The 27,539-nt window shown below is 36.2% G+C and overlaps 1 protein-coding gene across 1 annotated transcript in view; it reads right to left on the bottom strand.

Moving 5' to 3' along the window:
• Positions 1 to 27,539, bottom strand: part of LOC118181588 (alanine--glyoxylate aminotransferase 2, mitochondrial) — a 173,922-nt gene that overhangs the window by 65,467 nt on the left and 80,916 nt on the right. Inside the window, exon 5 of the mRNA XM_035350742.1 lies at positions 3,286 to 3,380. Coding sequence (XP_035206633.1) covers positions 3,286 to 3,380 — 95 coding nt within the window. The remainder of the gene's footprint in view (positions 1 to 3,285; positions 3,381 to 27,539) is intronic.

Here is a 27,539-nt window from a genome sequence, read left to right as displayed (position 1 = left end):
TTAGCCCAAGGCAAAACAAACGTGGCCTCACACCGCTGACTCAGGCAGCTTGCAGCAGGGCAAACCCATAGCTGGGCGAATACCCCACGATGCCTTTTTACTAACTTCACATCAGAAAACTCAAATCTGACTTCACTACCCGTAAAAGTTCCAAAGAAAACTTGGTTTCTCCAACCACTAAAAACTGTAGTCCGAAAAATTACATATAAAATTAAACTTGACCAACCCGAGAATTTCTCTTTTTATTTTTGAAATTTTATTCTGAAAAACTTCCCACCCCTCAATAAATCGAAATAGAGACGCTGTACAAAGACCTGCTGACCAGCTGGAAACAGGGAGTCGCTCAAAAGCGTGAGAATCCAAAATTCGATCCCCAGCTAACAAGCGGAAAAATAAAAGATAAGAATCAATGCTGCCTCTTAAAATGAAATTTAGAAATGCCCTTCCGTCCGAAAGAAACTCATTTATTCAACACTTGAAGCTTTCACAGAGAAAGTGAAAAAAAGACGCCAATTAAATCTTCCTTTTACCACCCAGTAAACAAAACCGCCGCAGCGCGAAAGTTGAGTTGCATATAAATCAGTTTCAAAAACTGATTTTTCTAAGAATGCAATAGTAAAAAAAGACAGATATATCAATGGGTTTAGCATCTTCCATAGAAGTAATTTCTTCAGCTGGGCCATAATCCTCACAAAATTCCAGAATGGATTTAACTATGTTCTGTGTTTCATTTCACAAAACCTGTGCGATTTGAAAGGACCTTCTAAATTTATATCATCATTTTCTAACTGAGTATCTCTTTTATCTCCTATATTTTAATAAGCAGGATGGCGTGGGTAAAGGAGTGCTTCCCTCTCCATCACTTTCATCCTCAGAGACCACCAATTCTGGAACTGAAGGTAATTCTTCAAGTAAAGCATCAACTATTTCTAACCGTTTGTGAGGTATTTTAAGTCTCAGCAATAAAATATATATATATATATATATATGTAATGATTTCAAATGCGTAGATGAAAGCAGTGGACCTCCCAACAGCTTACGATACTGCGTAGATGACAGAGAAGACCGTAGTGGCTTGAAGGTGGCAGAGTAGAAAGCATGATGACGCAATTTAGCACAACATACCTTGAAAAATCACAATCTTTATTTTTTCCATGCATATCAAATAATCCTTTTTCAAACAAGATATTTCTTAATAATATTTGAATAGAATAACTCCCATTTTGAAGTACGACGTCATCTTAAGCAAGTAAGCGGCAGCAGCATGGATGAAAAGCATCTTACCAGCAGGAGAGCTAACGCGGAAAAAGGGGAAGGTTATAGTACTTTCATAGGAAGAAGGCTGGGAGTGGGAAAGTTTCAGTTAAGAGTTTTGATTTAGAATTAATTTGATTGGACAAGAGGTATCTGCATTAAAACGTTACGTAAGATAGAAAACTCTGAAACCTGTGAGAAGAGATGAATTTAGGGGTAGATCCTCAAAATTCACGACTAGAGTGCCAAGTGATTGTGGCCATAAATATCAGTTGCAAATAAAAATTGAATTAAAACTGCCTCGACTGCCAAGTTCTTTAGATATTACCAAGTTAGCATTACTAGCATACTACGCAATCAAAATCTTCTTCAATATGGGTCTAATCACGCATCTACAGTGTTCTGTCTTTTCCTTTGCTTTTATTATGACATATGTATATATAAAATATTTTAAATTTAAATAAAGCTTTTATGTAATTTGTATTTTTAATTATAGAAAAATATATTTATATTACCTTTAAACTATACAAAATAATTTATAAAATCGTAATACTAGCATAGGAAGCAAGCGTGTTGAGAAGAGAAAAATTTCTGGAAAAAAAAAACATCTTTTTACAAAAAAGAGAAAAATACATTTTCACTGTGCAGGTGAACATATTGTTTATTAATAAAATAACTCTGTAGTTTCAGTTTCCCTTATCTATATTCGGGTAAAAATAAACACTCCTATTTAGCAGCAGCAAACACCATTGTGAAGAGCAGTGGTTTCAGGGCGTAACCATTGAGGACCTAGAACATTTTGAGCATTTTAAAGAGCAGATTTACAAACTGCTCTTCAAAATGCTCACAGTAGTATTGTGGCTCAATGGTTATGCCCTAAAACCACAAAGCAAATGCCATAAATATACACAGGTTGTTCATATATGTACTTTTAATTATTGCTATATTTGTACTGTTTATGATAGAAATGATGATGCACGATGAATAACTTTTGAAATTTAAAGTTGTTCATATTAATAAAAGGAAATTATTTTGTCTCATTAGAAACAAATTTTAAAAGACATCAGATTACAAGTACTAAAGCATAAAAAATGTACCGTTCTTCAGTCATTTTGCGGGCCTATATATATAACTATCCATGTATCATTTTAAAATTTTCTTTTAGGCGTGCTGTTTCTTTCTAATCATCAGAGTGAATCAGGCATTCTTCACTACATGCCGTGTGTGGGGTTTTGCAGAGAATGCACTGACTTGAATATTTATTTGTTAACATCTCACACATCTTAAATCATATATATATCAGAAAATATTTGGCAAAAATGCTGAGGGAGCTAGAGGAAAATGAAACAAATAGATTTTGTAATGGAATGTGTTTGCCAAAATAACACTTTGAGGTGTACAGAGTCCAGTTGAGAGGAAGATAAAAACATACAACTTGCATATACTGGCATTTCCCAAGCACATTTTGAGCAGTAGGCGAATATGGATGAATATGAATTTTACCAATATGCATTTCATCTACAGGGCTGTGACTAAAACAGCGCAGCTATTAAAGAGAGGCTCAATGACTATTTCCATGTGCATCCGCAGCTGATCCATTTCCATCTCTAGTCCCTACAGATAAAATGCATGTCGGTGAAAGCGACATCTACTTTTGTGTACTAATACATGCTATTTGAAATTCCCGCCAGCAGAAAGCTTTTACTTCTCGCTCAACAACGCAATGCAGCATTGCAACATGCCATTTGGGCACGCATATTCAAATACAAAGTCTGTTTATTTTGGTCACTTTTACTTGCTTTCACATTTTTGCAATATACTTTATGAGTAAATGCTTTTACTTATCGCTCAACAGCGCACTACAGCATTGCAACATGCCATTTGGGCACGCACATTCAAACACAAAATCTGTTTATTTTGGTCACTTTTACCTGCTTCCACATTTTTGCAATATACATTCCGAGTACCCCTATACATGTGTGCGTGTAAATGAAAAAAAGCAAAATAAGAGAATCAAAATTTTAGAGTTACCTTAAAGAAAGAATGTCAAATGCACCTGTAGACAATCTTGCAAGAAGGCATGCTAAATCACTGGCTTCAGACCCACTATTGCAAAAATAGCAGACCTACATTAAAGAAATAAAACAAAAATTAGATAAACAAAGGAAACACATTTTTACTAAATATAAAGTCACAGTTTATAAAAATAATTATTAAAAGATAGAACACCAAGCAGCTAAATATATTTGAGACACATATAAGAGGGTGGGGACATTAAAGGAACAATTATAAGAACTCATGTAACTTGAATGATTTTGCATGCACAAAAAGGAATTTGCACGAGATCTTTATTTTGTCATGTTTGACATATCTTCAAAATTCAGAACTACTAATTTCTGTCAAAAAGAAATTTAAATAACAAAAGAAGTGTGATATAAAGTGCGGTAGCAAAAAATTGGTAGGTTTGACATTTTAAAAAAGGGAAACAGAAAAAATTAATATGTTGTTGCCCTGAACAAAATGCAAGTATTATATCAATTTTCCATGCTATGTAATATATACACTAGGAGTTTCTGTGATAATAAAATGTATTCATGCTGAAAAGTACTTGAAGGTCCTGGAGAATACCGGGAGGGCACATTGATGCAAATTGGCATCCTAGCAACTCGTGCATATTCTATCTGATTTAAATCCGGAGATTATGCAAGCCATTCCTTCTGCTGTATTCCATCAATCACTAGGGCAGCATGACGTATTATCATTCATTAGCATAAAGTTATTACTGACTGTACCTCCAAACAAGTTGGCATCTGTATCAAGAACCTTGAAGGGAATTTTATGTTCAATAATTGTTATTTATAATTTCAGCCTTTAATATAACTTATCTTTCCATATTCCTCACCAGAATGCAAATGAATAGCCAGTATTTGATCTGAGGTTGTTTGATTTTAAGACACAGCATGTTCCTGGGATCGCATGCACATTGCATGTTAGTTTACGGCTCTGATAGTTGCAATTATTCGTCCTTGTGTTTTCTCGCTGCTGACTTTTTAATTCTGACACTTCAATAGACTAGTTAGCTAGCTTCTAGTATAGTAATTAATTATATAGTCTTTGAGTAGTGCTTCTGTTTGATTTAATCTGGACTATTCTATTTTATTTTGCATCACAAGGTGTGGAAATTGTAGCACAACAGAGTGCCTTTATGTTCTAAATTCCGTTTAAATAATCAGGTTATTTTTAACCTTCTCATGACTTTGTCGTTGTTTCAGACATAGCATTAATTCACTTCATGTCTTTTAGGGTTATCGGACGAAACAGCATTACCAGAATAAGTGTAACCCTACAACCTCATCTGTATATATTTCAACATTCATATTTGCACTGATAAAAATGTATAATTCTGCCACCTTTCTACTGATGCTTTTCACAGATGTTTTCAGAGTGTGATTTATAACCTCCTTACTATAAATGTCTAGAATCATTTCCCAAACAAACATGAGACTTAGCGATACAGAGAACTTTACCCTAGTCCGTGATACATCAATCCCGATAATCCACACAAAATCCCGATGATCCATCTGAACAATTCGCTGGCCAAATAAGCGGAACATAAATCAGCGGTTTCCTTGCAAACAGCCCTCTTTTATGCAATCTGTTATACATGGTACATATGGATACTCACGTTCCTATGGCTGTAGTACATGCCCTTCTAATCTGGGCTGATATCAGTCATCTATTTCTTTTAGAAAACAATTAGTTGCCAAATAACTGTCCTGATAGTCTGCTATGGTATCTTTTTTATCTCAACCGATTGTCTGCATATATCACCAATGTCTCTAAACCATTTCAAGATTCCTGACATAACACTTTTGGTTAGTTTTACGTTTTTAGATATCTATGTCAGTGTTTGTCCTGCTTCCATTCTCCCAACCACATTATTTCTCCTAATCCATTACATGCCTTTCCAATGACATGTTCCACCTTCCACATGCAAAACTTTTATCCAATTATGCATACATGCAATTATTTTTGGCGCTTCCTGTAAAGTATCTTTAAATATAGGTTTATCGGTCATAGTACTTTTCGACTTGATGCACACTGGCAGGACATTGCCAGCTCTTTCTCCTTTTAAGTATGACACCGAATCATAAATACGCACAATAACGAAAGGACCTTCAAATGTGGGGTAAAATTTGGACACTTTATCTAGTGGGGCACAAGACAACGAATGTTTTATTTTCAGGACCTTATCCCCAGCTTTACGGTCACTTCTCTTCTTTTCATATCATAATAAAGTTTCTGTTTTTCTCTGACTATGTCTGAGTTTCTTATTGCCTCGTTAATTATTTTTTGAATATCATTTAGTTTAAAATCTGCCTCCCTTTTCTGAACAAAGAACAGCTTGTCTAAGGGGATAGTTATTTTTCTCCCTAAACATAATTCACAAGTTTTTCCCGTGGTATCGTGCTAGGCCGTTCTCAGGACAAAAGCCAACTCATTGACACAGTCATCCCAGCATAGGTATTAAGTTTTTGCGTAACCATGGATGATTTTTGCAATGTTCTTATTTACGTGCTCGGCAATATTTGACTGCGATCTGTTAGGGACCATCTTTAGGTGACGGATGCCAAGCCCTGCACACAATTCTTCAAAAACTTGGCTCATAAATTGGGGATCGTTATCTGATATTCCCCAAATAGTGCACCATATTTTAGAATGCATTTATTTAGAAATGCATTGGATCCCAAGTAGCACAACAACGTCGTAACGACGTTGCAAACTCGTCGCGGATGTCGTCGCAAAACGTTGCAATATATCGCCTTTAAGACGCCCAGATGTCCGCGAAGCTCCAATGTTTTGCAACCGTTGCAAAGACGTCTTTATTACGTCTTTGCAGATGAGGTTTTTGTCGCATAGACGTCGTTATTGCGTCTTTCGCAGGTGATATTTTGGTTGTGAAAGCCTCGTATCACGACGTCTTAACAACGCCTAAATGTTCGCAAAATTCCACCTTTCTGCAGTTGTGAAATTGACGTTATTACGTCCTTGTATTACATATTGATTTATGCAGAAAAATAAGCTTAATAATTAATATATTTTTCTTCTTTTTTAAAATATTGTATTCCTTGTATTTTTCTAAAGTTTAAATATTTTATCATTTCCTGAAAACCAGAAGATAATACAATTTTTTCTCTTTAGATTAAATATGCATAATTAATAATAGCTTTAATTATTTTCAGTACTTTAAACTATAGTTTTTAAATTTCTCTTTGGACTAAATATGCATAATTAATAATAGCCTTAATTATTTTCAGTACTTTAAACTATATTTTTTAAATAACTTAATTTCTCAGTTACGATTGTAAGGATCTTAAGTTTTACTAACGTTTATTTTATTTTAAATCTTTACTATCACTTCTTATTTTCTACTTCCGGCCAGAATTATAAGCGTGAAGGATTTTATGCAAAGTTGTCTGGCGAACGCCAAGTATTTAAGTGTGGCCTTTTTGCCAAGCAGGAGAGAGGAAGCCGTGAGTTCGAAGCAGGCCGCTTACCTTAGAAGTTACGCAGTTGCTAATTGCCTTCCAGGCCAGAGGTATTAATCCTCTTGAATAATTAAACGTATTGTAGTGTTCACAGTCTCTGTGCTACATACGCTTCCTGTTATTATAAGGCCAATCTTATTCTAAAGTTAAATTAGAGTTTAGTTTTATTTTTATACCTTTTACGTTAGACCCCGAGTGGAGGGTCATTGTATTCCGAAGTACGGAAGTCATTGTATATAAAGAAAAATAAAGGGTCTTGTATACCCTTCGTCTGTATCCTGTCTACTTACTACAATTAGTGAACATAGCTTTAGTAAGCTCTCTGTTCCTAGTCAGGTCATTGTATGTTTCCGAAGAAGGTTAGAAGAAACATTGAACCTGATAGTGGCGCCCGACGAAGAATAACCATGGCCGAATTTCAAGAAGAACCTGTGCTGCCTGCAGAAACGGCTCAGAATCCAGAAATGCCAGCTGCCGCTCTGGAAGGATTTGGGTACATCGTCCAGACCATGCGCGCTTCGATGAAACCAGAAGCAACGTTTAATGGAAACTCACAGGTAACCAGTTTTTTGGAAAAATTGGATGACCACTTCATGCTCTACCCCGTGCACGAGTTTCAAAAAGTTACCTTAGCTACCAGCGCTTTGAGGGGCCAAGCGCTTAACTGGTTCAAATGTATCGGCAGAAGTCTCTTGGGTCAAGCAGGAAGTCCCACCTATACTTACGAAAATTTCAAGACTGCCCTACTAAAAGCCTTCCCTGTTGTAAGGGATCGTGCGAAATTAGAAACAGAACTTTTCAGTATATATCAACAAAGAATGGAAAACCTCTCGAGCTTTATTTTAAGAAAAATTCACGTTTTCAAGCTCTTGTATGGAAACCGTCCGGATCCTGAAATAATTCAAGTGATTTTGCCGAGGTTACTACCCCAAGTGCAAGACTTTATTGAATTATGAAATCCGACTACACTGGAAAAGTTATTTGAGCTAGCAATGCAGTTTGAAAGTAGAAGAACGGCGGACGTCGAAAGAAGACGCCAATATCAACAGCGAAACCAATTTGGTACGCCAAGACTACAGCAAACTCAAGCACATGGCTACGGAGAAAAAGCGAATCAGTGGGCAAGGAAACCCGAGCATTCAAAAACAGCCGGCGAACGTCGACAGTTCAATAGCAACCCAGGAAAAAAGTCTCAAGGCCAGTGGAGAAAGAAGGAAAGCACCGAAAGGAAAAATAATTTAAACTAAAACGGATTTCTGCTGACGAGAGGGTGCGGAAATCTGAAGGCCACGAAAACCCCTCTTCCTACAAGTTAAATACAGTAATGGTGAAAAATTTAACTCTTCCGAAGATTGAAGTGTTGGTAAATAATATCCCGGCCACCGCACTCCTGGATACCGGCGCGCAGTGTTCCTGTGTGGCAGAAGTCTTTTTTAGAAAGTATTTTCGCAAATACCGCATATATAATGCGGATAATACAACAGTATTAGCGGCGCAAGGAGAACAATGTAAGTGCGTAGGTAAAGTACCTTTGTACATCCGTATCAAGGACGAACAAGTAAAGGTGATGTTTTTTATAGTAAAGAATTTGCAAGCAAATTTAATCCTAGGAATAGACTTTCTTTCAGACGCACAAGCTACACTGGATTTTAATGCAGCGTCCCTTAAGCTGACGATGAAACCAGTGCGTGTAGAAAAGGTTGAACCGCCAAGGTTAAATCTTGACCACCTGCCTAATGACGAGCAAGATAGAATCCGACAAGTGGTAAGTGAATTTGCTTCCTTATTTAGTGATATTCCAGGATTTACTCAGGTTACTAACCATAGTATTGACACCGGAGATGCATTGCCGGTTCATCAAAAACCATACCGGTATGATAAGAATAAGGAAAAAATTATAGAATGGCATATTACCGATATGCTACGTAAAAAGATCATAACGCCTATCTCAAGTAGTTATGCTAGTCCGATGGTTTTATGTAAGAAAAATAATGATTATCCTTTGGAGCATCCAAAAAGGTGGAGATTCGCTATTGATTACCGTAAATTAAATTCCATAACGAAATATCCGGTATATCCGTTACCGATCATAGAAGAAATTTTAAGGAACATAAAATCAACCAAATTTATGACGACTTTAGACTTAACGAATGGTTATTTTCAAATAGGGGTCAGGCCTGAGGACGTGCCTAAGACTGCTTTTATAACCAAGTCTGGCACTTATGCATTTTTGCGTATGCCGTTTGGCCTTTCAGTAGCCCCAGCAACATTTCAGCGATGCATGGACATTGTGTTAAGACCTGTTCTTGGAAAGTCCACATTTATCTATTTAGACGATATCATTATTACTAGTGATAATCTCGACCAACATATACAGGATTTAAGACAGGTGTTTTCTTTATTAAATGAGGCCGGTCTAAAAGTTAATGTCGAAAAGTGCAAATTTGCAGCCCCTGAATTAAAATATTTAGGTTACAAAATATCGCAAAAAGGGATCGAGACAGATGAATCAAAAATAATCGCTGTACAAAAGTATCCGACTCCAAACACGGCAAAGAAGCTCTCTTCTTTTCTAGGACTTTGTTCATATTATAGGTCCTTTATAAAAGATTTTGCGGCTATCGCTGAGCCATTGTTAAAATTAAAAAGGAAAAAGGGAAGATTCTCGTGGACGGCTGAAGCCAATAGTGCTTTCGAAAAATTAAAACAAGCATTAACGCAAGCCCCTGTGTTGAAATTTCCTGAAAAGGATGAAAATTTAGAAATTTCAGCGGATGCTTCGGATTATGCGGTAGGAGCGGTACTTTCGCAAAATCAGCAGCCCGTGGCATTTTTTAGCCGAACTTTAAATCAAACACAAAGAAACTATTCCGCGACCGAGAGAGAGGCACTTGCAGTTCTGTTAGCAGTGCAAAAGTTCCGAGTCTATTTTGGAAAGGCGCCGATAACAGTATATTCTGATCATGCGGCGGTAACTAGATTGTACTCAGGGAAAAATTTATCCCCAAGGTTAATAAGATGGGCACTCAAGCTGCAAGAATATAATTTGGTAATCAAGAATACCCCCGGAAAGGAAAATATCGTAGCAGATGCCCTATCACGAATTAAATTAGACGAACAGGGTAATACCGTAAAAGTTGCAATGCTGACAGCGTGTACAATAAATTCCCGAGAAACTGTAATAGCCGAACTGGGTAAGGATCCTGAGTTTGGAAGTATTTATGAGTATTTGAAGGATCCTGAAAATTTTAGCCACCAAGATATTGTGGCGATAAGAAATAGGGCGGCCCATTACGAACTAATAGATGGTCTATTATTCTACACAAAAACTACGAATTCCAACAACGAATTTCGACCTGTTATCCCAGCTAGTCTTAGATTAAATATCCTGCAAGAGCTCCATGACAGCCCTTTAGCTTCTCATGCTGGTATTCGAAAAACTATCCAACGCGTACGCGAGGCAGTCTACTTTCCTGAACTGCAAAAGTTAACAAGGGCGTATGTCCAGTCCTGCCCAACATGTCAAGCCGTTAATTATATTAATTTCCGCCCGGCCGGGTTTCTAAATAGTATTAAATCCGAATTTCCAAATGAAATAATCGGCATCGATTTATTGGGCCCTTTCCCAAAAAGTCAGTTAAACAAAAGTCGCTATCTCCTTGTTATGGTTGATCATTTTAGTAAATGGACCGAAATTGTTCCCTTAAAACGAGCCTCCGCGAAATTAGTTACTGATTCTATTTTAAATAAATATATTTTAAAATACGGGGCGCCCCTAAAAGTTATATCGGATAATGGTCCTCAATTTGTAAGTAATATATTTGAAGACATGTGCCAAAAACTGGGCATACGTCATTTAAAAATGGTCCCGTATCGGCCGCAATCAAATATAGCGGAACGGGTCAACAGAAATATAGTGAAAATTATCCGTAGTTATGTTAAAAATTTTCATAAAAGCTGGGATAACTATGTCAATGAATTTGCTTTCGCCCTTAGGACCGCAAAACATGATACAACGGGCAAAACTCCTGCTGAGTTATTTCTAGGCAGAAAGGTTATAACACCGTTAGATAAACTATTTTATGTGCAACAAAGAGCCCCAGAATTTAAAATGGGTGATATAGAAAAACTAATAAAAGAAGCAAAAAAGAATACGGAAGTAGCACAAAGAAAACAGAAGTTATACTATGATCTGAAACGACGGGGAGTAACTTATAAAGTAGGGGATGAAGTTTTAAAAATCAAGCATTCACTTTCTTCAGCACCAGAAGATAAAACTGCCAAATTTTTTCCACGCTTTGAAGGACCATATGTTATAGAAAAAATAACTCACGCTGTTGTAGTGTTAAAGGCAAGAAATGGTGAAACCTGTTCCGCAAATATTGATCAAATTAAACCCTACTTCGATCGTAATAAAATGAAAATCTTTTCAGATCTTTTGCAGGATCCGGTACGGCAGACACCGCAGGTACAAGTTCCAGAGGTGGGAAAACGACAAGTACAAGGGCAAGCCAATGAGAGACAGAAGCAAGTGAAAAGAAAATTGCCCCGCGGAAAAACTGAAGGTAAAAAGAAAAAGACGCCGTTCCACCGTCCAGAAAACAGAGTGCACGAACACCCCCAGAATGAAGAAGGGAGAAGGACGACGTATGTGGAAAGGACCGGGAGAAAGGACGGCAACTATAACCCGGCTGTGAAACGGAAGATTGACTCATCCGACAGAACTCTCCGCAGCAAAAGTCGCCGAACTGCGGAAGGGCCATCAGCGGCGGAGGAAAAAGTACAAGAAAAATTTGAACGGCCAACAACGAGGTCCAAGCAGGATCACGACAGAAGTTTCCCGGTTCCACCAAGACCAGCTGCCTTCAAACGGCCAAGACCACAAGCAGAGCACAAAAGGAAGGTGTTCAAGGGTGGCCGTACTGGTGAAAAACGGAAGCTTCCAGAGGAAAGCACTGAAGGGCGAGCCCGTACAAGAAGGAGGATCAACCAAGCTACTATCAGCTATACCTTTAAAGACTGGGCCCAGAAAAGGATGTCTGAATATTACAAAGATAAGTAAAATTTTATGTTACTTTACAAACTTAAGTTAATCTTTCATTCTTACTGCAAGTGGCAGATTTCAAGAAGTTTTACCTCATGCGAGGTCTACCTTTATCGCCAAAAGGGCAAGAAATGAGTTGTGACCGATTTTCTTATTATGTTTTTCAATTACTCGCGCGTAAAACTAAACTTGATGTATAATAGCGTTGTGTAAAGACTTAAATATTGTAAAAAGTTATTGTATAAATTTTATTTAAAACATTCTAGCAAGAAAGAAGTTTTAGTCTGAAAGACTTTTTGAAATGTAGTATTATTTCAATGTAGAAAGAATTGGCACTTGCTTTGAAAAGAATAGAAGTTAACAATGTACTACTAATGTATGTTTTCAAATGTGTAAAATTAACGGCATGTTGATATGTTCTTGTATACATGTGAACTGTTATTTTGAATGTTAAGAAATACCGTGATATGGTAAAAGTGAAAGTAATGTTAAAAAAAAAAATTTAAACTTATTCGTGTGACTGTAAAGATTAAATCATGGTGAATATGTGTTAAAGGTTGAATGATGTAGTTAGGCTCTCTGACGCTACACTTTAGAGTTAGCCACTTTCAGAATAGTACCTCAGGGTTTAGAGTTGAAAGTAGGGTGTGTTAAGAGGTCTCGTATGTTGAATTTTAACACGTTAGTGTTTTGATTGTAGGAGGAAGTGTGGCACACGTAGACAGAAACACATACGTGTTTGGTGTTCTTTTACAACACATGTCCAAGAGCACGGGGAGAGATAATTAAAATAGTCATGAATGAAATAAGAATGTTAAGAGAAGTATATTCTATATGTTAATTGCAATGTCATTCTGTAACATTTCATTAAACTAGTTTTCCTTCCAGATCTCTGGAAGGAACCAGAATTGAATAAAGCTCCTGTTTAGATGCAGTACAGATGAAAAAAAAAAAAAAAAAAGATTGTTGTATATCCCGGGAGCTGCTATTGTAACAAATTTCTTTCTTTTAAATTTTCTAGTTTCTAGCTAAGTTATGATTGTAAAAGGTTGGCCTCGCGTTAGTTTTTAGAGCTAAAAGTTTTCAACAAGGTCGTTTTAGACCTCAGTTTCAAACAAATTAACTCTGGCGGGAAGTATGTAAGGATCTTAAGTTTTACTAACGTTTATTTTATTTTAAATCTTTACTATCACTTCTTATTTTCTACTTCCGGCCAGAATTATAAGCGTGAAGGATTTTATGCAAAGTTGTCTGGCGAACGCCAAGTATTTAAGTGTGGCCTTTTTGCCAAGCAGGAGAGAGGAAGCCGTGAGTTCGAAGCAGGCCGCTTACCTTAGAAGTTACGCAGTTGCTAATTGCCTTCCAGGCCAGAGGTATTAATCCTCTTGAATAATTAAACGTATTGTAGTGTTCACAGTCTCTGTGCTACATACGCTTCCTGTTATTATAAGGCCAATCTTATTCTAAAGTTAAATTAGAGTTTAGTTTTATTTTTATACCTTTTACGTTAGACCCCGAGTGGAGGGTCATTGTATTCCGAAGTACGGAAGTCATTGTATATAAAGAAAAATAAAGGGTCTTGTATACCCTTCGTCTGTATCCTGTCTACTTACTACAATTAGTGAACATAGCTTTAGTAAGCTCTCTGTTCCTAGTCAGGTCATTGTATGTTTCCGAAGAAGGTTAGAAGAAACATTGAACCTGATACGATTATTTAAGACATTAATTTTTTTTCCTTAAGTGAGAGTAATTATGAAAGTGGTTACTATAAATATATAACATTAATAGTAGGTTTTAAGTAAATAAAACTCAGTTAGACATAAATAAAAGTAAAGATATATATGTGGGTCAAAAAAAAAAGAGCGTTTCTGATAACAGCATTATCACATTTATTTCTGTTAAATCTCAGAGACATTGAAAATTGCCGCTTTCATGACAAATTAGGAAGCGGTTATTAAAGGTAACATAATCAGTATTTTACCTGAACTCAAGTATAAATTTATTCGCGTTTCACAGTAAAAAATATAACCATTAACTTCTATATCTCCAAGATATGCAAATGAAAGACAATATAAAGTAGTTAATAAATGTGATCAAAAGTACTTCATACAAAAATATACCTAAATCTAATAACTTCTCACATTCATATCTAAAATGAAATAATAACCTAACAAACAACATACATGACAGCACTATTTAAGAAAAAACGTGAACTAGCAGTGTTTAAAAGTATAAATAGCAGAAGGAGGGTAACAAAACTAAAATTTCCAATTAATAAAAAAAAATTTGTGTTTTTTAAATAGTAAGCAATTAAAAGTGTAATAATTATGGATTGCAGTATTTACTAGTAATGCTGATGTTTCTTAAAACCATTTCTTTCGATCATATGTTAATGTATTTATTTTTAGTTTCTACATTTTAGAATAGTGGTAGATTACAATGATTATTTCATACACTTTTTATAATCAATATCTTTCCTTTTGTTACTGTACAGATATAATTGAAATAATATAGTACACAATAGTAAGCTAAGTACGTTAAAGTAAGCTCTTCCTTAAATAGCATACGATGAAACTTTTCGTTTCTATTTATTATGAATTTCTTTTTTATCACAAGCACGTAAAAAGTAAGCGAAGAAAATATAATATACTTAAATTTAATAAAAAATAAACCTAATTTCCAACATTCATTTATTGAGATTAATTTAATAAACATACATAACGGCAATATTTAAAAAAACGCGAATTACATAGTGTTTGGAAGAATAGATACCAAACGAAAAGTAATAAAATTGCAATTTGCAATCAATAAAAAATATTTAGTGTTTTTTAATATTATGCATTTAAATATCACATAATTATTGATTGCAATATTTCATAGAAATGCTAATGTTTCCTTAACACTATTTTTTCGATCATACATTCCATACACTGTTTAAAATCCTTAACCTTTTCTGCATACTATACAAAAGATAACATACTTATAAAATGTGCATTATTATTAATTTTAATGTATTCCCTCTTGCTATTACATATATCTAATTCCTCTTCAGCAGTCATATTAAGTACTGGTACCAGACAAATAATTTCTTTGTATTTCGAAAATAATGAGCATATCATAACAGCTTTAATTGTTGTTGCTTCTGTATTGATTGCATTTTTAGCAAAACCAGAAAGTGCCTTACCGTTGTATGTTATTTTTGGTTTTATATGAATTAATTCTGAGAATCAAACTTTCAATATGAACACAATAATCGATTAATATGAATGATATACGATATAGCACTTAGGACGTTATAACCGAAGCACAAAGCTAATAAGGGTATCCAAATATTGCACTGCTGGAACCACAGCGATTGAAGACATACACTATTTCCACAGAGACACTATTTCACGAAACACAGAGACACTATTTCACGAACCACAGAGACACTATTTCACGAACACTATATTCCACAGACCACAGAGACATTATTTCACGAACACTAGATTAACGATTATCGTTGTAGCATTTCTTGTAAAGCAGATACTCATAAACAAAATAAGCACAAATTCAGCATTCTCAATATGATTTCTCCTCAATTCAGAGGCTTCCAAACAGGAGCTCACAGCAATGGAATTTCACTCGCTGAAAGCTGTGGAAGTAAATAGATACAGAACAATGAGGAAGATTCACAATGCGTTCTTTGATTGACAGTGCATTACATTTACTTTTAATATAAGCAATATTATTTATATCAGTTATTGCTTGATTCAATTTCAAACATGAAGTCAGTCTTTTCAAATGCCTTACAGATGGCACCTTTACCTAATTATTTGAAAGAACTGCTGGAATCTTTCCGTTCCGTTTACCGCTGTTCGCCACTCTTAGCTAGAAAGTCTAGCTATCAAGTAACTGCGCAGTTAAATTCTTAGAACTTCGAATTTGGCAGCTAGCCAAAACGCGCAAAATCTCGAGACGTTCGTTTATATAGGCATCCAGTAAATAATGTATAAGTCTGCTTCTCCTGACTGTCGATGAGTTTTTCGTCATATATATTGGACAACCGTTAAATATGCATCTTTGTTTAACATTGGACGTTTTCTGGGAATTCTTAAAATTGCCCCATTTTTTTAATCCGTGAATACAGCTTCACACACAATCATATCTTCGCGAAAATTGTACTTTTTGCATTGTACGCGGTAAAATGTTTCATATAATGTCACCACATTAACTCAAATAAATTCGCCATTACTTCAAAAATAATAAATAAAGTCCTATTTCAGTAGTGAAATAATTGCTAACATGTGATTTGCATTGATTTCGGAATATGATTTTTTAAAGTACTATATAAAATGCATAACTTACTTTATAGATTAGTTTCATTTTTAAATATTTTGCTATAATATTTATAAAAAATATTTTAAGTATTAATTATTTTACAAATTTAATTTAAATTAAATTAAAATTTAATTAAATTTTAAACAATTGTTTAGCACGTATTTTTAGTACTAATTAAATTTAATAAATCAAAAGTATTTATATTAAATTTACTTTTCATTAGATGAATCTACCTTAGATTAATATATTTAGATGAAATAAAGTAATGAAACATTGCAAAGTAAATCTTATGCGAACTTTAGATTCTTGAAAGGACAGATTTAGTCTCTTTTCATTCTAAAAGTGCTGATGAACTAAAAAAATGCTAAAACGACCACGTCTAAAAGCGGTCATATTTTAGCGATGTCGACAAATTGCCAAGATGCAACGGCAAATATTTTGCGTCTTCGCAACGTTGTAAAGACGTCGTAAAAGTTACCACGACCAGTTTGCAACGTCGTGTGCTACTTGGGATAAAATTTTCGCTGAGGCTCTTTTAAGGGGAACTATTTCTACCCACTTGGAGAATTGATCGACAATAACTAGTAAATAGCTATTATTACTTTCACTTTTTGGATAAGGGCTTAACAAATCTATCCCAAATATTTCATTTGGAAAAATAGCTCTTATACTATTTAGATACCCCGCCAGGCTGCAATTTACAATGTTAACTAACTGCCACGTATGGCAAGATCTGACATATAACGTTACCACTTTTTGAAGTTGCAGGATAGAAACCGTCTCGCGCACTCTTTGCACCGTTTTTCGAATGCCAAGGTGACCGGCAGTAGGTGCATCGTGTAACTCTTGTAATATGCTGAGTCGCAATTTGGCTTGAATAATTAACCTTACTTAGCTATTCTCATTTGGTGTTTTAGTATAAAATAAGAAATTGTCGATTACTTCGTCATTTTCTGCTCTATTCCTGATGGCCACTATATCCGAATGTTCAAAGTTTTCCGGGTCTTGCAAGTATGCATAAATACACCTGTACTCTAGATCAGTTTGTAACTCCGAAATAACAGTTTTACGGAAATCTAATATTTTTGAAGTTAACATAGAAAATTTTATTTCTTTACCTTCTTCGTCTAGTTTTATTCAGGATAGAGCATCGGCTACGAAGTTCTCCTTACCATACGTGTGTTTCATTATTAAATTGAGTTGTTGCAATTTTAATTCTCATCTTATCAATCGGTGGGATAAATTTTTTCCGGAGTATAATTGCCCCATGGCAGCGTAATAATACACGATTATCGGTGCCTTACCAAAATAGACTAAATTTCTGCACCGCTAAAAGGACGGCCAAAGTTTCTTTCTCCGTGGCCGTATAGTTAGGCTGTGTTTGATTTGTGGTTTTTGAAAAATAGGCCACGGGCTGATGGTTTTGTATTAAGACAGAATCTACAGCATAATCCGAAGCGTCTACCGAAATTTCGAAATTTTCGTTCCCCTCCGGGAATTTTAAGACCGGCGCTTGAATTAGCACAGAATTCAGTTTCTCAAATGCGGTGTTAGCCTCAGCTGTTCACGAAAAATCTGGCTTTCTTTCTGTTCAATTGTAACAGCAGTTCTGCTATCTGTGCAGTCTTTTATAAAAGTTCTATAGTAAGAACACAAGCCTAAGAAGGAGGCGAGTTTTTTCGCTGTATTTGGCAGCAGGTAATTCTTTATAGCAATAACTTTTGAGTCTTCTGTTTGTATTCTCCGTTTTGAAATCTTAAAGCACGGGTACCTAAGTTCTTCTGCCGCGAATATACACTTACTAACATTTATTTTTAAACCTGCATCTCTTAGTAATGTAAAAACTTCATTTAAATCTCTTATTCTGTTGCTCAATATTTTCGCTACCGATGATATTGTCTAAATATATAAAGGTAGGTTTTCCGAGGACAGTCTTAATATGATATCCATAGTATATTAGAAAGTTGCGAGGGCTCCACACAAGCAGAAAGGCATTCTAAGAAAAGCAGAAAGGCATCCTCGGGATTCATCGCCATCTGAAAATACCCTGAGGTGACGATTATCGTGCTCATGTATTTAGTTGATTTAATGTTACGTATAATTTCTTCAATGATAGGTAGGGGATAAACCGGATGCTAAGTTAAACTGTTTAATTTCCTGCAATCAATAGCCAGTCTCCATGCTTTAAAATTTGAGGTAGACAGGTCGATCCTTTTACAGCAAAGCACTACCGGTCTAGAATATGGGCTGCTAATAGGTTTAGTTATTTTGTTTTTGAGCATATCTTGAATATAGTCCTCTATATTTTTTTGACTCGACCATAACGGTATGGCCTGGTTTTCACAGGCTCTTCATTTCTTAATTCGATTTTGTGATTGATTTGGGTCAACCCCAGTGTTTCAAAAAATAAATCAGAAAAAGTCCCAACCAACTGTACCAACTTTTTCCTGTCTTCCACTTGCACATGCGCAAGGTTCAAATTTGGCGGTTCTGCAGCTTCCATATCACTTGGTTGCATGTGCAGCTCCACAGTTTCTTCCTGGAAGTTGATGTTGGCGTCCGCTGCCTTCAGGAACTCGATACCTAAAATAACTAAAGCCTGTAAATTACGGACAACAAAAAATACTGATTTTTGAACCTCATTCTTTATTTGGACATTGGAAGCCGCTTCACCTATACATGCACAGTGTTTGCCCTGAGCTGCGATAACTTTGGTATTTTGAACTTTAAACAACCTACATTTCTTCAAATTTTTTTATTTTATTTTCTGGTATAAAATTAGCTTGCGCCCCATTGACAACTAAGGCCTCTGTTGGCACGTTATTCAGTTAAATCTGTATAACAAATAGGGACAAATTTATTATTACCATATTTAATTGTACTTTCGAACGATTTTTATCCGAGCGAGGTGACTGTACCCTCCTTCAGCACCCTGGCCTTGTTTAGGATTTTGTGGCCTATTCTAGCGATCGTCTTTCTTCGTATCTTGGAATTTATTTCCACCGTTGAATCTCCTTGTTTGTTCTGAATACGGCCTATAAAACTGTCCGCTTGATCTCTGGCCCAAACCTCTTGTTCGTGTACTTTCTGCAACCCTCCTACTTTCGAATTCCACCGCCAGCTCAAGCAATTGTTCTAATGTGTGGGGTTTCTCACTTCAATATAATCCTGGACTTGTGGCAATAGTCGAGACAAAATTATCTGAATTATCTCTGCATCGGGCCTTTTCCCATACAACAAATTTGCACTTTGAACCTTGCGTAAAATGAACTGTGTTAACTCTTCAGCTTTAAATTGGTACTTGCCGTACAATTCGGCTTCAAGTTTCGCACTATCTTTGACCACGGAGAGCGCTTTTACCAGAGCAGTTTTGAAATTTTCAAACATAGACGTGAGGCTGCCTATTTTCCCCAGAAGAAAGTTCCCCAGTGCCTTAAAAATCAGCTTAAAGCCTGTCCTCATGAGGCAGTTGTTAGAACCCAGCCTCAGTTGTTATCTTTCTTTCATAGTTTAAAGATCAGTGGCAACCATCTGATCTTTGTTGCAGTTCTACGGATTTTGAAAATAATATGGCACTTTGAAATATTGGATGTAAAGTTATTTTATTCTAAGTTTATTAGGAGAAAGGAGAAGGGTTAGTTCTTGGAAATCTCGAACAATTTTGGTGACGACGGAAGTGATCGGTAAAACAAGTCAAGGTAGTTTTATTAGTTTTATCGAATTTAATTTTATTTGACTTTATTGAATTTATTTTTATTGAAATGGAATCGTTAATTGAGAAACGAAAACCTATTTTCCCCAGAAGAAAGTTCCCCGGTGCCTTAAAAATCAGCTTAAAGCCTGTCCTCATGAGGCAGTTGTTAGAACCCAGCCTCAGTTGTTATCTTTCTTTCATAGTTTAAAGATCAGTGGCAACCATCTGATCTTTGTTGTAGTTCTACGGATTTTGAAAATAATATGACACTTTGAAATATTGGATATAAAGTTATTTTATTCTAAGTTTATTAGGAGAGAGGAGAAGGGTTAGTTCTTGGAAATCTCGAACAATTTTGGTGACGACGGAAGTGATCGGTAAAACAAGTCAAGGTAGTTTTATTAGTTTTATCGAATTTAATTTTATTTGACTTTATTGAATTTATTTTTATTGAAATGGAATCGTTAATTGAGAAACGAAAACCTGTCAGAGCGTCTTTTACGAAAACAATTAATGCAATTTTGCAGGAATTAAGAAATGAAATTCCTGATGAAAAATCTGTGAAAATGAAACTTGTTACTTTAGAACGTTTATCTGCTGAACTTAATGCATTTGATACTCAAATATTAAATTCAGAATGTTCTTCAAATGATCAGTTTGAAAATGAATTGGCGAAAGTTAAGGAATACAGAGAAAAATTAGATTTAATACGAGTAGAAACGGAATTATTCTTCAATCGCCAAACGACACAATCCATTGTGCCGCCGAATTCGAAAAAACGGAAACTGAAATTACCTAAAATAGAGTTAAAACATTTCGGTGGCGAAATTAAAGATTGGTTACCGTTTTGGAGACAATTTCGGCGGATACACAAAGATAAAGACATTCAAAACGAGAATAAGATGCATTATCTCGTTCAAGCGACCGTACCCGGTACGAGACCACGTGATACTGTAAATAGCTTCCCTGCAATAGCCGAAAATTATGAAAAAGTTATAGAAAGCTTAAAAAATAGGTTCGGCAGGGAAGAATTGTTGGTAGAATTCTATATTGGGGAATTATTAGAATTGATTATTAAAAATGTCACTGATCGAAAGGGAAAATGCAGTATATCAGAACTGTACGACAAGTTAGTCATATTTATGTTCATTGGAGTCAATAGGAATGACAAGTGACAAATACGCTGCAATGTTGTTTCCGCTCGTTGAATCTTGCATTCCTGAGGAAATTTTACAAGTTTGGCTTAGAAATTATGCATCAATAATTACAGCAGAAAATTCTCACTCTGAGAAAATGAAACAATTATTATTGTTTAGAATGAAGTGAAAAGAGAGCAGAGAATTTCTTTGGCAAAAACTGGATTTAAATTAATTGATTCGGGTGGAAAGAAAGCAAGTAGAAGAGATAAAAGGTACCAGGGTGAACATTTCGTGCCTACAGCGAATGATTTATTCTCAGGCCATAATAAAGCAACCCATTATAGTGAAAAGAATTCTTGCATATTTTGTGAAAAAAATAATCTTTCGAGTCGAGATTGCTTTGTTGTTCAGAAGATGCCTCTGAGTCAAAATAATGATGAAATTAAGAAAAGGAAGGGTTGCTTCTTCTGCCTCAAAATTGGACATAGGGCCAAGCAATGCAAGACTTTATGTACGATGTTTGATATGCTCGAAAAGATATTGGAGTGTCTTATGTCCGGATTTGCCCACCAATCAAAAGAGCAATGATGTTGAAAAGAATAAAGAAGAGGAAACAAAACGTATCACTTGCGAGCACCAATTTCCTAGATGAAGTGTTTCTTCAAACACTATTAATATCGACACAAACAAAAAGCATAAGACAGAAAGGGCACTTATTGACACAGGATCGCAACGTTCATACATATTAAAGGAGACTGCTGTAGACAGTGCCATGCAATTGGATCTGAATCTTTAATTCATGCACTTTTTGGAGGAGTAACAACAAAGAGAGAAATTCACAAAGGCTATGAAGTGAACGTTAGAAGCCTAAGAGGTGATTTTTCTAGACGACTAATCTTATTGGAACAGTCGAAGATTTGTGGACCAATAGCCAGTTTACAGCTTGGATCATGGATAGAAGAACTAAGGCAGAAAAATATCCATACATCTGATGTAGGAAAAAAGGATTTGAAAATAGAAGTTAACCGGAAGAATTCAGAAATTAGAAAATGGGCTGACTGCTGTCGAATCACTTCTTGGATGGACAATCATGAGATATATAAAAGATAACGTTTCAGAAAGAAACTCTTTGTCCCTGTCATCAACAATAACGTCGACGATGACTCACAGCAGTGACATAGAAAACTTGTGGAAGCTAGAAGCACTGTGAATTACAGATGCTAAATAAAATAAAACTGATTCAGAGTTAGAAGAAGCAGTGTGGAATCACTTTCACAAGACTTTGAAGAGGGTGGATGATGGATATGAAGTCAGTTTACCTTGGATCAAAGATAAAAAAGCTTTACCAAGTAACAGAGAAGTTGCTGAAAACCGACTGATTTCCACGACAAAGAAGCTCATATTGAGAGATAAATTTGAAACATACAATGCAGTGTTCGAAGAGTGGCTCGAATCTGGAGTAATAGAAGAAGTAACAGAAGAAGAGGAACGAGTTAACAATCATTATCTTCTCCCACAGACACTTCTTCAAAGATAACTGTACAACAGCAGTAAGGCCTGTTTCTGCCGCTTCATGCAAGCAAAAGGTTTTCCTATCATTTAACGACTGTTTAGCAAAAGGTCAAAATTTAATTGAATTAGTACCTAGATTGCTTCTTGAATTTAGGCAAGGGAAAATAGGGATTATCTCAGATATTAAAAGAGCTTTTTTTTTTCAAATATCTGTTCAATGATCTGATCGTGATTTCCTAAGACTCCTATGATAGAAAAACTCGGAACAAAAGGAAATAAGAAAATTTTGCCATTGCAGAGTAGTCTTCGGACTAAAATGCAATCCGTTTCTTTTAGGAGCATTGATCAACTCTTATTTAGACCAATGCGAACCTTCTTTGAAGGAAGTGGCTACAAAATTGAAAAATTCCTTCTATGTTGACAACTGTGTCACTTCAGTGAATTCGAATGAAGAAGCAGAATATTTTATTGCAAAATCAACTCAGTTAATGGCAAGTGCTAAATTTGACTTAAGAGGGTGGGAACAAACAGAAGTGAGAAATGAAAAATCTACAATGGGCGAACCATTGAAAGTGCTTGGTCTTCTGTGGGATAAATATGAACATTTGTTTTGTGACATCCCTAATATCGAATTGATTGATCTCTAAGTGACAATACGAAACGTACTATCAATTGTACAGAGAGTTTTTCACATGCCCTTTTACACTCCTTCCAAAATTTTACTTGCAAAAGAGTTGGGAAATTAAATTGAGCTGGGATACAGAGCTATCTGAAGATATTAAAAGAAAATTCTTGAAGTGGGTCAAAGAATTGCCCTTGTTATCATCTGGGAAGATTCCCAGACTACTTCCACTGACAGAAGGACAATCTTTTAGTTTGCATACGTTTGCCGATGCTTCACAGGGACCTTTCGTAAGTGCAGTATATTTGAGAAGTTAAAATAAAGAAGCCAAAGTGACTCTACTGCAAGCCAAAGCACGAGTAGCTCCCTTGAAAAAGATAACTATACCACGACTTGAAGTCCTTGCTTGTCTTATTGGAGTGTGATTAGCCTCATTTGTCAAGAAGAACCTTAAGGTCGAAATTTCAAAGGAATATTACTGGACCGATTCTTCAACAGGACTATTCTGGATAAAGAACGTAGACATTTGGAGCACTTTTGTAAATAACAGAGTTTAAGAGATTAAAATTCTATCAGACCGTGAAAATTGGCATTATGTACTGGGTGCGGAAAACCCAGCTGATATGCCCTCAAGAGGATGTTCTGTTAAGAAAGTCATTGAATCAAGATGGTAGGAGGGCCCACCTTGGTTTGCACTACCGGAAGAAGAATGGCGTCGTTCTATCCCAATCGATAACAAAGAAGCGGTTAATACTGAAAAAGTAAAGCAGTTATAGTTTCGTTAAGCAATGTTAACGATATGACTTCACAATTCTTTGACTATTTTTCTAAATATAAGAAAATACTTAGAATGATTGGGTGGATACACAGATTCATAGTAAATACCCGAAACAAGAAAGAGAAGCAGGAGTGTTAAAAGTTTATGAATTGACAAGAGTTGAGAAATCTATCGTGAGGATTATTCAACATGATTCTTTTTCATTTGATGATATTAAGAAGGTGAAGTCAATAAGTGTGTTGGCGAAGGCATTTTACGTGTCAAGTCTAGGTTGACTGAAAGCTAAGACCATGAAAATTTTATTTATCTGATGTTACTTCTAAAGAATCATAAGACTGTGGAGAAACTGATAATTGATAAACATCTATGTCTCATGCAGGAATTCACGTACTGATGTCAAAACTTAGAGAGACGTTTTGGATCCTGAAAGGCAGAGCTACGATTCGAAAAGCTTTATATGCATATGTCAGGTGCAGGACAAGAGACATGGAAGTAAACGACTACAGACAGTGCCTCCTACTCTACCAGAAAACAGAGTTAGAGATGCTCGTGTTTTCGAGATTGTCGGCGTTGATTTAGCTGGCCCATTAATTTTGAAGGATAAAAGAAAAGTTTGGATTTTACTTTTCACGTGTGGTGTTTTGAGGGCGGTTCATTTGGAACTGATTTTGTCCCCTTCAACTCAAGGATTTTTACTTTGTTTTAGAAGATTTATTACGTGTAGAGGGAGGCCATTGATAATTTATAGCGACAAGGGAAGCAATTTTGTCGGATACAATAATCTCTTGAGATCGATTAATTGGAATACCATCGAGATAGAAGCGGCCACAAACAAGATCGATTGGAAATTCAGTCCACCCGCAGCACCATGGTGGGGTGGCTTTTGGGAACGACTTGATCAAATGATTAAGAAGCTTTTGTGTCGAGTTTTAGGCCAGTTGTGCCTGAATTATGAAGAATTGATGAGTGTGCTGTGCGACTGCGAAGCAACTGTGAATGCCAGACCACTCACTCATGTGTCAGAGGACTAATCTCATCCCTTTGACACCGTCCTTGTTTTTAGGTGAAATTCCAATCTTTCGAGTTCCTCACTTGGATCACCTTCATAAAGTTGATTTCAACAAGAGACTGAGACATCTGCAGAATTTATTAGAGCTCTTGAGAAAGAGATTTAGAAATGAATATCTCGGCCTCCTAGTGCAACGTCCATCTACAGTGCCGATTTTTCAACAGATAAAATTCGGTGATATGGAATCGGTGATATCGAATCGGTCTTATCAAATGTGATGACAAATGTAAGGTCCTGTGGCCTCTCGCAAAAGTGATTGAGCTATACCCCGGAAAAGACGGCAACACTCGAGTAGTTCGTGTCAAAACCATGTCTGGAGAATTAGTTCGACTAATCCAGAGAATATTCCCTCTCGAAATACCTTCATCTTTGGAGTCAGATGAGGCAAATAAAACTGAGACGCAGGGTGAAAACAGTTTAGTTTCAAAATTACCGAAGAATAATTCAGCTACAGATTTATCAAAGGATATTAAGACTGCCATGTTTAGAAGTGGACGACAAATCAAAATTCCATCTGGGTTTCTAACCTGAACAATACTTGAGTTATTTTAGAGTAGAAATTTAAGAACTTAATTTTCCTTTTGTTTACTATTTAGCCTTGATATTTGTGTGGACAGTATTTTTTATATTTAGATTTGATTGATTAAGTATATGTCATCAATCAAAAGGTGGGAATATTGTTAGAACCCAGCCTCAGTTGTTATCTCTCTTTCATAGTTTGTAACTGTCAGAGTGGCAACCATCTGATCTTTGTTGTAGTTGTAAGGATCTTAAGTTTTACTAACGTTTATTTTTATTTTAAATCTTTACTATCACTTCTTATTTTCTACTTCCGGCTAGAATTAAAAGCTTTAACTTATTTATGCAAATTTGTCTAGCGAACGCCAAGTACTTAAGTTGTGGCTTTTTGCCAAGCCAGAGAGAGGAAGGAGTTAGTCGAAGCAGGCCGCTTACCTTAGCAGTTTTACTCGGTTGCTGGTTGCCTTCCAGGCCAGAGGTTTAATCCTCGTGATAATTTTAAACGTATTGTAGTGTTAACAGTTCTCTGTACTACATACGGCTTCCTGTTAATATACGGCCAATCTTCCACGTAGGCCCTTGTTTATTATTCCAAAGTTTAAGTTAGAATTTAGTTATACGGAAATTATTGTAAAGAGTGAAAAATAAGGGGTTTCGTATACCCTTCCTGTGTATCTTGTCTACTTCCCACATTTATTGAACATAGCTTTAGTAAGCTCCCTGTTCCGAGTCAGGTCTGTGCATGTTCCCAAAGAAAGTAAGGCGGAACATTGAACCTGATAGTGGCGCCCAACGAAGAAGAATAAACATGGCCGAGTTTCAAGAAGAACCTGTGCTGCCTGCAGAAGCGGCTCAGAATCCAGAAATACCAGCTGCCGCCCTGGAAGGATTTGGTTACATCGTCCAGACCATGCGCGCTTCGATGAAACCAGAAGCAACATTTAATGGAAACTCACCGGTAACCAGTTTTTTGGAAAAATTGGAGGACCACTTCATGATGTATCCCGTGTACGAGTTCCAAAAAGTCACCTTAGCTACCAGCGCTTTGAGGGGCCAAGCGCTTAATTGGTTCAAATGTATAGGCAGAAGTCTCTTGGGTCAAACAGGAAGTCCCACCTATACTTACGAAAATTTCAAGACTGCCCTAGTAAAAGCCTTCCCTGTCGTAAAGGATCGTGCGAAATTAGAAACGGAACTTTTCAGCATATATCAGCAAAGAATCGAAAATCTTTCCACCTTTATTTTAAGAAAAATTCACGTCTTCAAACTCTTGTATGGAAACCGTCCGGATCCTGAGATAATTCAAGTGATTTTGCCGAGGTTACTTCCCCAAGTACAAGACTTTATTGAATTAAGGAATCCGACTACACTGGAAAAATTATTTGAGCTAGCAATCCAGTTTGAAAGTAGAAGAACGGCGGACATTGAAAGAATCACCGTAGACGCCAATATCAACAACGAAACGCAAATATCAACAACGCCAATATCAACAACGAAACCAATTTGGTGAGCCAAGACCACAGCAAAGTCAAGCACACGGCTACGGAAGCAAAGCGAATCAGTGGGCAAGGAAACCCGAGCATCCAAAAACAGCCGGCGAACGTCGACAGTTGAATAGCAATCCAGGAAAAAAGTCTCAAGGCCAGTGGAAAAAGAAGGAAAGCATGGAAATGAAAAATGATTTAAACTAAAACGGATTTCTGCTGACGGGAGGGTTCGGAAATCCGAAGGCCAAGAAAACCCCTCTTCCTTCAAGTTAAATACAGTAATGGTGAAAAATTTGACTCTTCCGAAGATTGAAGTGTTGGTGAATAATATCCCAGCCACCGCACTCCTGGATACAGGCGCGCAGTGTTCCTGTGTGGCAGAAGATTTTTTAGGAAGTATTTTCGTAAATATCGCATATATAATTCGGATAATACGACAGTGTTAGCTGCGCAAGGAGAAAGATGTAAGTGCATAGGTAAATTACCGCTATACGTCCGTATCAAGGACGAACAAGTAAAGGTTATGTTTTTTATAGTAAAGAATCTGCGAGC

This window comes from Stegodyphus dumicola, chromosome X2 (assembly GCF_044657685.1).
Source record: "Stegodyphus dumicola isolate Sdum_Otavi_A_Nest chromosome X2, ASM4465768v1".
Taxonomy (NCBI): Eukaryota; Metazoa; Arthropoda; class Arachnida; order Araneae; family Eresidae; genus Stegodyphus; species Stegodyphus dumicola.
This window is presented reverse-complemented; position numbering and strand designations above follow the sequence as displayed.